This window comes from Lepisma saccharinum, chromosome 10 (assembly GCF_977018435.1).
Source record: "Lepisma saccharinum chromosome 10, izLepSacc3.1, whole genome shotgun sequence".
In the NCBI taxonomy this organism is placed as follows: domain Eukaryota; kingdom Metazoa; phylum Arthropoda; class Insecta; order Zygentoma; family Lepismatidae; genus Lepisma; species Lepisma saccharinum.
Genome location: NC_139238.1, coordinates 45,076,524 through 45,091,974, shown reverse-complemented (window position 1 = coordinate 45,091,974; position 15,451 = coordinate 45,076,524). Strand labels below are relative to the sequence as shown.

The 15,451-nt window shown below is 36.7% G+C and overlaps 1 protein-coding gene across 4 annotated transcripts in view; it reads left to right on the top strand.

The window, feature by feature from the left end:
• The window catches only part of LOC145993893 (doublecortin domain-containing protein 2-like), a 238,796-nt gene that overhangs the window by 192,065 nt on the left and 31,280 nt on the right, over positions 1-15,451 (top strand). Inside the window, exons 8-9 of one of the 4 annotated variants that reach the window (XM_083129787.1) lie at positions 2,266-2,293; positions 2,335-3,197. The exons of 2 other annotated variants lie outside the window; for them this stretch is intronic. In XM_083129787.1, coding sequence (XP_082985913.1) covers positions 2,266-2,280 — 15 coding nt within the window. In that variant the 3' untranslated portion in view covers positions 2,281-2,293; positions 2,335-3,197. Of the gene's footprint in view, positions 1-2,265; positions 3,198-15,451 lie in introns of those variants that run through there. One more of the 4 variants, XM_083129786.1, reaches the window with a different exon arrangement.

Below are 15,451 nucleotides of genomic sequence, written 5' to 3'. Positions count from 1 at the left end.
ATTATGCCTCATGCTTTAACATATATTTTTTGATTATTTTACTTACCGGGTAAGTAAAATACGCGATAGTCTACAAATGAATCATGTACCGGGTGTCCACAATTAAAGTTGCCCTAGTCAAAGCCTTTTGGAGCCCGTTTCGAAGCAACGGATTGCGCTGAAACTTAGTATAGAGGCTAAGGAGAGCACGGGGAAGCAAATGCTGATGAAAAAAATTGTTCAAATTTTAACCACCAGGTGGAAATGTAACGCTAAATTAACAACAACCAGTAATTTGAGTTTATGACCGTACAGCAGTGTTCAATATGCGCCCTGTCAAGGTGAATGAGTCTTTAGAACTCTAAGACAGTGTGATCAATGGTCGCACGAAGCGTTTCCCGGGATGTTGCTCACTGTGCACCAGATTTCAGCGTCACATTTCCACCTGATTGTGAAAATTGGAACTAATTGTTCGTCAGCATTTGCTTCCCTTTGGCCTCTCTCTTAAGGCACTGTATATGACCCACATAGGATGAATGTTGTACTAATACATTTGATTACCTGACGCCACTGATTGAAGCTGTTGGATCATATTAGGCGTTCAGAGCACAAGTGGCGTAACTCCATACAAGACAGTTTTGAGAAAAGGCATTTAGATAGTTTAGTACTACGTTTAGCTATTGAAGCACAAACATAGTGGTGCCTCTATGAGCAAGAATTTGAAACTTAGGAGATACTTACTTCTAGCACTGAAACTTCGATACTTCAGTTCTAAGTTATAAGTATATTAACTCAATTTTCATGAAAAGTGGAGATACGCCAGTTCTCAACCCCTCATAATGTGATAGTGGCTGGGCGTAATTGCCAATCTATCGCAAGATAACTTTGCAAGATATCTTAATTCAATCTTCGAGTCTATTCTTAATGTTATGAATGTCACTATATGGAGTAAATTAGTAATTTGGTAGGTGTATTTACAATTTTGAATCTGATGTTGGTGGCGGACATGTTTGGGAAGGGTTTTGGTGAATTTCAGTTTCACAAAAATGATCGTAGAACGTGGCTTTGTATTCACCAAGAATGCCATTTTAACTGTGTGTGTGGTAGAAGTGTGGGGAGGGATATGAATCAATTACTAGTTGCAATTGCTAAGAGACTGAGACTGAGAATGGCTAATGTTGTAAATGCTTGTCATATTTTGTACATAATTGTTCATTTCTCAAAATTCCAGTGAGCAAACGTTATTTCTTTCGTATTGTTTCTGCATTATTCTTATCTGTCTTGTACTATTTTCGGAAAGAAGTTAAAGTAACCTATACATTCATACATATTTCATACACTTTTATATATATTAGACCTAATGCAGCGATTTAGTATAATATTGCTTCGTTATTCAGTCAAAAAAATTAGAAGATTGTAGACAATGATGATGTCTTCTCTCTAAAACGTAATAACGGGCACGCGAGTGGGAAAGCCAATCAGGTTCAGTTACCCGTTGCTGAGGTTCTATCTGATTGGTTCCTCTGTTGGTGCGCTTGTTAGAGAAGAATGGATTTAGCGGGGACATATTATTGAGTATAGTTTTTTGTATAGTGATTTTATTAGGAGATGGCTAACTTTTTTTCTCGTACAAGCCTGTCGAATCAATTGAACACTTTGCTATGGACTTAATATTAATATTTTTGTAATGAAATTGTTATGAATTTATTGCATGTCTTTGTCAAATATAAGCTAAGTTTAAAGAAACTTCAATTTAGTTAACCTGCCGTTAAGTTTGCTTGGAAATTCATTCAACTTTTACACCATGTTTAAAAGGACACACACATTTCAATACAATGATCGTAAAGTTAATGCATGGATCGTATTAATCAAAATAACTCTTTAATTTATCATTTTATCCTTACCGTGAGTGAATGTAATGTAACTGAAAGTAACAAACAGAGGATACTAAGACTTACAATAAAGTATAGCTTTTTATTTTTTTGTAAGTAAAAAACTCGCACTAAGTTACTAAACAGAGTATTTATGAAATTTCGTAATTATATTATTTTGATTGATGCTGCCATCTCGTGGCACGCGTTGCAATTGCGTAAGCCAAACTCCGTGTTAACCATATTATACTACCAAGCCTTATTATCCTCTGTTCATTTAACACATGTTTATTCTAGCAGTGCTATTTTGATTTACTTCTTACTTTTCCTGATTTTGAATATGGTTTATGCAAGCTTAATTTATATTTTTTATTGCCTGCCTAACTGCTTTTCTCTCTTTTTCTCTGTTATTTAGACAAGAAGACGATAGGAAGGATATTAAGGGTGGTCATAACAAGTAACGATTGATAATTATGAACTTAAGTTTTGTCTACAGTAAACATGAGAAAAAAGACAATCACGTTTTTCAGATTTCCCCCCACATTTTGGGTTAATAGATTTCTTTCCTTCCGACTCTTGGTCGTTGCATATATGAAATATGCATAGATGGGATATATCCCAAGGAAACAAGTTATATGCTAGTCACACGGTGAAAGATAATACTATAGTTATAGAGTAAGAACAGGAGTTTGAAAGTATTCAGCTCATGGTCAGGGTTCAGTCGAAATATGTTGTTGCATATTGGAAAGCGGAATGATCCCATAATTAAATGCAAAATTGAAATTACAAATATACTTTTCTTTTTCACATAGACATAGGGTGATGTCAAACTAACAAGAAGACTGCAATGTAAGTTTATGATGACTATCAATTTTTCTAGTCTGTTCTTAAAGAACTCGTACACACAAAGAAGTTTTAAATAACTGTTCGTAAATGTTTATAAGGTTGAACATTGTAGGGAGACATTTCTGGAACATAATTTATGAAAAACAATAGTGATTATTCTATCAACTGTTTTAACTGAACTTTCAGTTAATATTTAAGTCATCTAGTTTACGCAGCACGTTAAATAATTTGTTAATTTTCCAAGAACAAAAATGAGGTTTCTTTGTAACTAATGGTACCTCAGTTGTAAGAAAATTGTCTTATATTTTACTTAATAAAATAAGTTATTCAATTCTATAAACGATACCCTAGTTCGGCATGGTTTCAAAGAAGAATATGTGTTGTTGTAGGAGAATATATATATATATAATATTTGTATCAAAGTTGCATGTGGATTTGTAATCCCTAAGTTATGCTGTTGGCTCTATGTTTTATTTTGAACTAATAAAATATCAGAGCGTACATTTTGTTTTGTAATTATTCCAAACGTTTTACCTTCACTATGCTTGACTATGTTTATAAATATATATTTATATATCTATACTATATTACACAGCATGCATGGTTTCAACACACCGGCTTGCCAAATGCATGGTTGTCATGAATGCTTTACTCAAGAAAATGTGACACTAGGTTGCCACCACACAGTCGGTGTAACCACAACACCTCATCTAAGCATGCCAGGACTTCGATCTTGGTGTTACTCGAAAGCCAATGGTGAAAAAGTACACCAGGAGTGTTCAATTCTATTACGCCTGAGTAAATGTAAAACAATACTTAATGTTATTTTTCACCATGATTTTTACATTTTCTCTTTATGTATGCAAGTTGTCGTTTTTTAATGCAAGCTCTATCATACTTAAAATGATATTTTTTATGCTAATACAGAAGAGTTCACCGTGTGGCAAGGACTAGTGACGTGGATGGTCTCTGTATCTGTAAAAGAGTTTCGTAGTTCATATTTCCCATAAGGTAAATCTAGTATGAATTTCCTAGCACTAAGTTATATGATAGGGTGATAAGGTGCATTATTCTGCTGGAAAAAGCCACTTGATGGGAATATACGATATACGCGTATCAGCTTATCAATGATGTTTTAGTATGCTTTGGCCTGTTAACAACTACCAAGGTACCTAATTGATGACACGTCTTACTGGTCACTCATGTGGTGACCTTTCGTATTCCTAATCGAGTGATGACTGAACGAATACACACTCACATACATATGTATATATTTAAATAGCAGCCGACTTTTGGGGTAGAAATGCACTTTCTACTACCACAAATATCTCCAGGGGAGCGCAGGATACTATTTTGCCGCTTCCCAAAAATCTCTCTTAGTTGAATAGTTTTTTGTTTTCAATGGGATAGAGAGAACTATAAAGCGACCACAAACAAAAAAAACTTTCGGCCAGAAGTCTTAGCGCATCATCCCCTCCATCCGTTCAACTCGGGCCATAAGGACACGCGGTTCAGCGTAAGTTCTTTTGTCTGTGGTCCCACTATACAATACAGGGTCTCCGAGAATAAATGATGGGTTTTGGTGAGGTAACTGTGAAAGGTACGTTACACGGTACACGTTGAAAGTTATTTTATTAGATTCAGCAGCTCAAACAGTTTCTGCACATGTAATGCACAGTCCTCAGGCAGCACCACGAGATGGGGGACGAGAAAATCGAAGAAGTGCAGTCTGCATTCATTGTGCGCTACCACGCAGGAAGAAAGTAGCAGTGTGAATTTGATCATCGTAGTATCTTCACGATTAGCCAAAAGAGTGCAATACCCTACAAGAGGGTCTCAGTTATTGGACACTGTATTGAACACCGCAGTCTACTGACATCACAATAAATTATCTCGTTGTTAGGTTAGGCATGTTCGTTCTAAACCTCTTAGCATAAATATTGCCTTTTTGGTCAACCCCCTGAAAACTGCTGTGAATTTATGCTAAGATAACTAACACACCTCACCTAAGCACGAAGACATTCAGCCTGACGCGAGAAGACGCCGGATGACGATGTTCAATACGGTGTGCGAGAAGTAAGAACCACAAGAGCCAGCTGCTTGCGTCCTATGGCACAAATCTATAATTATGGTGTTTCAAGGTAATTTAGACGCCAGTATCAAAAAGATCAGCACATGAGAAGAAAACTCCGTCGATGGTTATCGCAGTTCCGATACGCGGGTAGTGTGGAGAGAAAATCATCCAATAGACACGAGGATATCAAACGATACAGTGGAAAGAACTACACACTCCTACGTAGAGCAAAGCGACAGCACCAGAAAAAAATAGTGGGGAGGCAAAGGGGGGGGGGGGACGGAAATGTTTTCGGGGAAGGCAGACACAATAGTATACCACTAAATAGCATCAAAATGTATATTTGGGTTAAAAATAATTAGCGTATCTAGTTCTTCATGTTTGCTGTGGGCAGTAAGGGGCGGACAGGTATACTGAAAGGCACCTGCCCCTACCTCGTTCTGGCGCCGTTATTGCTAGAAGGAAAATATAAATTTTATTTAACATAAAATCTCATATATTTTCCCCATCATTTTTTTCCGTACATTGTGGTTTGTGAAGCACTGACATTTTATGTGCGTCCTTTCATGGTTTGTGATATTTACATCCTACAAATTTTGAAATACGGAATCAAAGAAAAACTCTTTAAATATAATATAGGTTGCATTTAAAGATTCGTAGTTTGCATTTTCGATTTTAAAAAAGTTTTGCACATTCAAGAATATTTCAGTTATGTCTTAGAGAAAGAAGAACATCTTTAAAAACGTCCGGCATTGTGTTAACAGAATATAAGCCTTCAAGTAAAAGAAAAAAAGGTTAAGAATAATAATTGTACCGAGTTGAACGGTGGCATCTGACGGGCTATGACCCAAAGGAAGTATCTAGGGGTCACTTCAGCACTTGATATTCCACAATTTATTACAACTAAAGAGCTCGGGGGTAAAACATGATAAGTGACATTTTGGTCATTATTGAGTTACAAAGTGGAAAGGGGCATCCTTCATTTTTCGCTTGTAATTTGCCATGTCATGCAATTTGCATTGGACTCATTGAACCGTTCTGAAATCGTAAACACAACACGAAAACATTTATCTACATTATAGCTTCTCTTTCTGTTTTTTATAATGAGAGTTCACAGAACATAAACTTGGTGACTAAAATTTCCCCATAACATTTAGAGCTTTTCTTGAACGAGATGTGTAAATACTAAACTCTATGAAATGAATTTGAAAGTGATGAAAAATGATTGTGTTGAAAATTCATTCATCTGGTGGATCTAGTAGAAGTCTCCCCAATGATATAATAATAATAATAATAATAATAATTTCTAATAAAGTTATGATTTTTATTAATTTGTAATAATTATTGTGTAACACTGTAATTATAATTATTATAACAAATATTTTTATTGTTATTCAAAGTTTTAACAACGGACTGACCTCTACTGACCTTCAGTTTAAACTCTTTTGTCCCTAATAGTTCAAGGGCATTTGTAATCCCGTGGGTTATTGAATGAAGGGAATATATGACTACCGGCAATACGTTGGTAGTGTGGTACACAATCATGTACTGCCAGGTGTTTTACCCGCAATTGTGGCAGAAGGCGTATGACGTCATAAATCCAAGATGGCTACCGCTTCATGCACTAACTAAGAAAATCCATTATAACTCCTTTAATAGTGGTTCTGAAAATGTTTTTATATATAAATGTTTCGTTTAGAATTGAAAAAGGAAAAAAATTGATTCTTACAGTGTTTTTCATATCTCGCACTGCTATGGAGATATATCCAGTGAAACTATTTCGTACCCATTACTGCAAGGATTCTATGCATATTTTACACTTTACTTGACATTCTGGCATATAAAGGGGGAAAATTACTGCCTGTGATATTTTGTTGATGCTTACTATTGCGGCGTATTGTCTGTGTGACACCATACATCCAAGATAGCTGCCTCTGCAGACATTAACAAACAAAAACGACCATATGTCCTTAACTCCTTTAGGAGTACTTTTCACCATTTGTAAGTTTGTTGGCTTCTTACACGAAGGGAAGATATGTGTGTGGACGATGCTTTCATTTGGAGGCATGCAATCGTGATTTACTACAGGTGTTTTGCTGGATAATGTGTCAGAGACTATGCATGACTTCCCAAATCAAAGATGGTCGCCTTGGAGGTTCTGCACATGAAATACTGTCCATAACCTATTTAAAGTTCGTTTAGCAGATTTTTCCAGAAGCATTTTCTGTTAATAAGTAACACGTGAAAAATATTAATTATTATTATCATTATTATCATTATCATTACTATTATTATAAATATTACAGTAAAGGAGTAATAACATCTCCTGTGAATCTCGCATTGTCTTTTGAAAGATTGAGAGTGGTTGTAAACATTTGGGAAATATCATGCCATCAATACAGTCACTTTATTCAAATTCCTCGTCACTCTGATCTGAGTCTCTGTCCTGTAAGTCATTGTTTTCACACTTTTCTTCATCTGCACTACAAAAACACAGTTCAGTACGTCGCAGGACTGGTCCCGGCATATGTATGAACATTTTCTCTTTCCGCAACCACATGTCAACTGTAATCCTCTCTGAAGTTCTAGGTGGTGTGAAAATGACAAGAATTATTTTTTTTTTCATCCACATTTTCTTCCTTCTCCATTCAACAGCCTATTGACATGGTAGATTTGGATGTTTCTTTTCTGCTTTTATTTCACTCCAATACTTGGAAGTAACTCCTCCTGGTGAAAGGTGTGAGGGTCACTTTGGTGGCAGCGTTCTCACTATATATTAATGACATTCCAGTTTGTGTTTGTACTTGCAAAGAAGGCAAAAAAGTTGTTATTGAACGCATTTGATGGCTTGAATCTCTTGCAAATCTTGTTTCTCCTGTATTCGATGAACAAGGTGACAGACTGAAAGAATGAATTGATTTATTTTACTTTTAGTCTCTGCTGCTTTCAAAGATGAAAATGAATTATAAGATGAAATAGATGAAAGGACAATCACAAACACATATGGGCAGCACACAACTCAAATCTATGGGCCCAGATGCCAGAGCATTGATTGAATGATTGAGTTGTTATTTTTATTAAGTCTACTTTATGCACAGTAAGGCTAATTGGGACTGGACCTACAGTTTAAAGTGGGATCTGAACTGCTATATGTGCCTCCACCCACCGGGTAACGAACTTGGGACGCCTTGATTACAAGGCGAGACGATACCACTGTGCTTCCGGGGAAGCCCTAGACGTAAGAGTAATGTTAGTCTGCAAAACTGCAGTCCAGGGTGTACTTCGTGGAAGTGAGGTTGATATTTGAGTGTCTCATCTGTTTGCGAAAAGGGATGTTCAAGGATCACGTCTTGCTCCAACCAAAGTGCCCCTCACACTTTTTATCTGAAGGAGTTATTTCCAAGTATTGGAGTCAATTAAAAGCAGAAAAGGATCATCCAAATCTACCATCTCAATAGGCTGTTGATGGGAGAATTGAAAGTGAGGATGACAGGCGACGTCATTACTCCATTACCATATCACGGTAGTGTCCAAAAAGTAGAAAAATGGAAGGGGGAGATCTGCACGATCACCATAAATAATCATCAAGGAGTGTACCTCACCTTACGCATATAGGCAACAGTACTGCTAGTGTCAAATAGACCCATGATTGAAAGGTGAACAAAACACAACATATCAGAATAAGAGTGCCTCATTCTGTATCGAACGCTCATTGTGATCGGAGGACAATCTCTTGGTAAAGTGTTCAATATACAGTAAGAACATGGCACAAAGCCGTCAGCGAAGAATCATCAGACGTCTGGAAGCAGGTCAAACACAGACTGAAGTCACGGCAGCGTTGAGTGTGCAACAGTCATTTCCAGGCTTTGGCGACGGTTCCAAAACAAAGTAGATGTTCATGGTACGTCAGAAAAAGGTTGTCAACAAGTAGAAACGCCACAACAGGGCTGCTATCTGACTTTAACTGTACGACGAAACCGGACGATGCCTGCAAGACATCTGTCTTCAAAGCTTGCAGCCACCTAGGGGTTAGAGTTTCTCTCGCCAAACTGTGTACCGGAGACTCAGGACAGCTGGTCTCTATGCCAGATGTCCAGTAGTGTGTGTCCTGCTTGATCCAGTGCACAAAAGGGCCCCGCTTACAGTTGGAGTCGGCATCATCGAAATTGGACCCTGAACGAACGGAGGAAGGTGATCTTTCACAGATCAGTTCATATTCAGTTTGCAAAATGATTCCCGTCTCACATTCATCTGGAGAGAACCTCTATCACGATTTAATCCAAGAAATATCGTGGAAAGGGATCAGTTTGGTCGAGATCGAATACTGGTATGGGAAGACATCATGCTCAATGGACGTAAGGAGCTGCATGTCTCTGCTGGAGGTACTCTTACTGCCCAGAGGCACATAAACGAAGTACTCTTCTTACTGCCCAGACTTCAACTTCAAGGATGAAAAGATGATAATACATGTGCTCATCGAACCAAATTGGTGGATGACTTTCTTGAAGGTGAATAAATTCACCGCATGGACTGGCCACCAAGGTCCCCAGACATACATCCTGCAGTGTCTTAAGGAGACGAGTTAGCTCTCGATCCTCCACCAAAGACATTTCCGGAGCAAACAATTGTTAATATCGTGCATTCTACTCTGTTGTATACCATATAACGTTTTCATTAATTTTCACTGTTTTATGCAGTTGTCACTTTATTAATAAAACATTTTCTCATATCTTAGTTATGCTTAACTTTTGGACACTACTGTAGTTATGAGAATTATAATATTTTCACTTTTTAATTATTAACAGAAAATGCCTCTGGAAAAATCTGATAATCGAACTCTAAATCAGGTTATGGACAGTATATCATGTGCCGAACCTCCACAGCAGGCATCTTAGATTCCGAACGTCGTGTATGGTTTCTGACACATTGTAATGCATGATTGCATGCCTCCAAATGAAAGCATCCTTCACGTACATGTCTTCCCTTCGTGTAAAAATCCAACAAACTTACAAATGGTCCAAATTACTCCTAAAGGAGTTAAGGTCATATGGTCGTTTTTGTTTGTTAATGTCAGCAGAGACAGCCATCTTGGATGTCACACAGGCAATACGCCACAATAGGCTAGTAGGCATCAACAAAATATCACAGGCAGTAATTTTCCCCCTTTATATGTCAGAATGTCAAGTAAAGTGTAAAATATGCATAGAATCCTTTCAGAAATGGGCACGAAATAGTTTCACTGGATATATATCCATAGCAGAGCGAGATATGAAACAAACTGTAGGAGTAATTTTTGTTTCTCTTTCAATTCTGAACAAAACATTTATCTATAAAAAAATCCAGAACCACTATTAAAGGAGTTATGATGGATTTTCTTATTTGGGGAAGAAGCGGTAGCCATCTTGGATTTATGACGTCACAGAGGCCTTCTGCCACAATTGCGGGTTAAACACCTGGTAGTCAGCGATGTGCATCTACCTCTTAAACAACGAAAGTCTACATTCTACACGTAGACTATTTTATACACGTATATTACGTAATCTATGTAAACAACGTGGCGAAAGGTGATAATTTAGCAAAGGGCGCCGTGGAATAAAAATATTATACTGCCTATCAGTTGCTGATGTGTGAGGAGAACTTTTCATACTCTTTCTTCCAAATTCGAACAATTTCTCACCTAGGATGAAACCTAATATAGGAAATATTCTAGTGTTTTATGGGGAAAAGACCACTCTTGCCTCACGACTGCCATCTGTTGTTGTTTTTTGCATACTATTTATCTTCTTCCATCGTTGATGAAAGAAGAGAAAAGAAATTGTTGTAAATAGGATTCTTTTCAGTTTGTTAGGAACCAATATAGTTGAAAATGTCACTTTCCTTTCATGAAAGCCTTTAGAATTAATTTTAATGCACTTTAGATTGTCTACGTAGTCTATGTAAACTACAACCCAATGTAAGCGTAGATTACGTGTAGACAACGCATGTAGACGTAAACTTATAGTCTACGGCACATCACTGCTGGTAGTACATGATTGTGTATAACACTATCAACGAATTGCCGGTAGTCATATATTCCCTTCATTCAAAAACCCACGGACTATACAAATATTGAATGCCCCTAGACTATAAGTAAAAATATGAAAACAAAAGAATCACAGGACCTATTTTTATCTCGACCAGTGGGGGTAATATCGAATAGGCTGCCGGGAAATATATGACAGATGTTATTTATTACGTAAAGATGAATATATCATACAGTCGGACACAATACAGCATTATTATATGTACATTTGCAATTCTCCCGACAATAAAGGTGAATAAAAATGTACTGATTCCGAATAACTGGTCAACAATGATTTTGTTAAATGAAAAAATTTCACTGATTCTTGTGTTTTGTTATTCTGATTCAGAATATGAAGTCAGATTTTCTCTATCGGGCTTCATTTTTTTGTAACGCGTTTACATTTTTTTCTCATTGTAGCCAATTTTTATCATTAAGGTATTGAATTGAATTGAATTGAATTGAAAAGTCTTTTTATTTACTACAGAGCGAGATTTAGCCTTGGGCTGCTCTACCACCTAAGCATTACGGCTTTCAAAACTTGAATGAAAGTGACTTGCTTTGCTTAAAATGTTTCTGCGGAAAGCACTCATTGATTACAACAATGGAATAGTTGACAACAAAGATCAAATACCATCAGGATAAACAGCAATTGTAACATTTTACTTGAAATCCAGCTCTCTTACGTATGTGGAATAAATAAGTTTAACTAACTAACTAACTAACTCCCTAGCCTTCTTAAACCCGAAGGTTCATGGCTGCAGCAACACAGGCCTTCCATCTTTCCCTATCTTGAGCAAGTTCTATATACTCTTTTCCATCCCTACCGATTTCCCTTAGGTCCATCTCAACATTGTCCCTCCATCTTCGTCTTGGCCTTCCTACAGGTCTCTTACCATCAGGTTTCCCAACAAGAATCCTGTAAACTCCTCTTTCCTCTCCCATTCGTGCCACATGGCCTGCCCACCTAAGTCTTCTTGATTTAATTATTCTAATAATATCTGGACATGAATACAAATTATGTAGTTCTAAATTATGTAACCTTCTCCACTCACCTGTCTCCTCAACCCTTTTAGGTTCAAAGATTTTCCTAAGGATCTTATTTTCAAATACTCTCAATTTATGTTCCTCTTTCAATGTAAGGGACCAAGTTTCACATCCATATAATACTACAGGCAAAATTACTGTTTTGTATATTTTAACTTTTAGTTTCTTAGATATTAAACGAGAAGACAAAAGTTTATGAAGAGAGAAGTAACATGCATTTCCTGAATTAAGCCTACTTTTTATTTCCTCTTTAATATAATTTTCATTTGTTAATATTACTCCTAAGTTTTTGAATTTTGAAACTGGTTCAAACGAGTTGTTATCAATAATTAGATTTTGATAATTACCTAACACTTGGTTGCGGCCTGTAAGCATATATTTAGTTTTCTCTTTGTTAACTTCCAAACCTATCTCTTTAGCAGTTTTGAAAAATATTTTAGCATTATTCTTAATTGTATTCACATCATCCCCCAGTAAGTCTACGTCATCTGCATATGCTAACAACTGAGTCACACCATTTAATTTTAGTCCCTCTTTAGTTTCTTTTACCTTCCTTACAGCATATTCTAAGGCAAAATTAAAGAGCAATGGAGATAATGCATCTCCTTGTTTTAACCCATCATGAATTGTAAATTTGTCAGACATATTAATACCCACACGAATTTTACTTTCTGTTTCACTGGTGCATATTTTTATCATACTAACAAGCTTCTTAGGTATTCCAAACTCGACTAATATATTATATAATTTATCTCTTTTGACCGAATCATATGCTTTTTTGAAATCAATGAATAGCTCATGGACATTTTGATTATATTCCCACTTTTTTTCAAGTGTCTGTCTGATGTGAAAAATTTGATCTGTAGTTGATCTGTTACGTTTAAATCCACATTGATAATCACCTATAATTTCATTAGCATATGGGGTAAGTCTTGTTAAAATAATGTTAGATAATATTTTGTATGTTGTTGAGAGTAGAGAAATTCCACGGTAATTATTGCAGTTCATTTTATCACCTTTTTTGAACACAGGAACAATTATGGATTCTTTCCACTGTTGAGGGATTTCTTCTTTATTCCATATTAAACAAATTAATTTATGAATTTGACATATTAATGAATTTCCACCATATTTAATTAACTCAGCTGGTATTAAATCAATGCCAGGTGCTTTGTTATTCTTTAGCCTTTTAATAGCATCTTTAACTTCAGTCAAGTTAGGTTCTGGAACTAAAGGTTCTGCTGTGTGGACTTCATTTACTTCTGATTTATCTCCTACATGAACATTTAAAAGGTCATTAAAGTAGTTGGAATAAATAAGTTTGTTGAAAATAATTTGTGCATATTTTGTGTTATATACAGTGTGTTTAAAGGTGCCTCATAAGTGTGTTAACCACTCAAACAATTTTTGTTACATATGCGTTGAGTCAGAGGCGGATTCAGAAGCTACAGTTGAGATGGGTGAATTTCAATCGGTTACCTCACCTCATCGAGAAGCCTTTATATAACCTACACTTAGACTGTTTTATGTAAACAAGTTATGTTACTGTAACAAGGAACCTAGCTGACTTCCATGTTCTAGAGATTAGCGTATTGTTTCACAAAAATTGGTGTCCATGGCTGGAATAGATGGTTATTAATTACTGTGTGAAAAGAAAAAAAAAGTATGAGTAAAAACTACATTATGTGTGTACTGATTTATTGAACATGCGTATTTTTGTATGGCATTAATATTTATTTTCTTAAACTTGTTTGGATGGGCAATCAGGGGAATAGAGTTATTCTCTCAAGGGGTCTGGGGTTCGATCCCCTATTGAGGCACATTGCTCCGTTGTTCGGATCTAAATTGAAACTGTAGGTCCAGTTGCGATTGACTCATCTGAGAATAGAGTTCATTCAAATACTTTGAAAAATATTCTCGACACTAAACTGGGTGATAAAAGAACATTTGAGTTTCAAAAACATTAGGCATAATAATAGATCCAAAAACGCTCCCCATGTATTCACGCCTGCGGTGAGTCACCTTCGCGAAGTAGGTGACCAGGATAAATCTTGGGCCTCTTATATCTGCTGTGCTTCATATGTGAAACTGTTATATGTGGCTGAAAGAGTTTGTCACATGTCATTCGGAGTGCCCATTTGGAAAAAACCGTTGAACGACTCCACGGATTGCTACTTTTGAATTACAAAAATCTCTGAAATAACTGCGAAGACTTGGCATATCATTATATACTATGATATCTCTTCGGCTAGAAGGCCTCTTGCTCACAGTCCAGCCTTTCCCATGTTTGAATGATACTGACAGCAAGGGGATCATTCCAAGAAGTTGTAAAGAATTTCCTCTGAAATCACAAGGCAGATAACTACAAATAACTTGTTAGGTAGCTTCTTGATAAGTACAGAAACTAGGATGCAATATGTTCCTGAAAATACATTTGTTGGTCTCAGGGGCGCCGACTTGTCAAAATTATTGGGGGGGCTCTGATCACTGAAATAAATTAATGAATGACTCCCTCCCTCCCTTTTTTAAGTTTTTGCCTCGGTGTTCGGAATCTCGTAAAAGCCCATTAATTCCTCAAAAATATCAAAATTTTCATTCACAGTTCGAATGCAGAATGTCAATTGTTCACATTCCAGACTTTTAATATCTGCTACCACGGAGCGCAAAACAGATCTCCCTAACATATCAACGATCTCGTTCTGAATGTCATGGAAGAGCCATTTGTAGCCCGAACGTCCCATCCACTCCCCTAGTTCATGCACATCGTCTTTTGAAACTCTTTAGTAAACATGTTAACCAGGGCTGGATTAAGACGAAATTGGGCCTGATTCTGCATACCGTCGATTCTTTCTGTGAACTAACTTTCAAGGTGAAAAATTTACTACGTCGCATTTACCGAACAATAATAAAGTGGCAGCAATCGCCAAGATATTGCAAAAAAAACGCAGCTAAATTACTATGTAAACTGTTTAACGTAAAATTGATAGCATTAACTTCAAATCTTCGGTGAACAATAAACACAACGACGTTATAGTTACGTCACAGCGCAAAGAATAATAGTAACTGTATAATAAGTAACGCTGTGTCTAGGCGTTCGAAATTGGGGCTCCAAATTTCATTCTAAGATTTATTTTCAGTTTAATATGGCAAAAGAAAACTGTTCAGCTTTCGGAAAATTCTCGTCTGTTTTCATCTGGGCCTATTTCAGGAATGGGTCTAATGCTGCAGCATCAATAACACCCACCTTAATCCGGCCCTGATGTTAAAAATACTCATAATTATATACTTACAAGGGAGGTTATTTAAATGTCCACCTCCGATTTCCATGAAACTTCACAGGTGTATAGAGAGGGCCAAAGGAATAAATACGTGTTATTTTTGTTTCGGCTAAAAAACTGTTTGAGGACGCAACCCCACCCCCCCTCAAATGTCAAGATGAGCTCAAATTGAAGTGGTGATCTGACCCCTGTGTCCCCCTCCGACTTACATGAAACTTGGCAGGTGTATAGAGGGGGCCAAAGGAAGAAATACGTGTTTTTTTGTTTCAGGTCAAAAACGGTTTTAGGGGGCAAT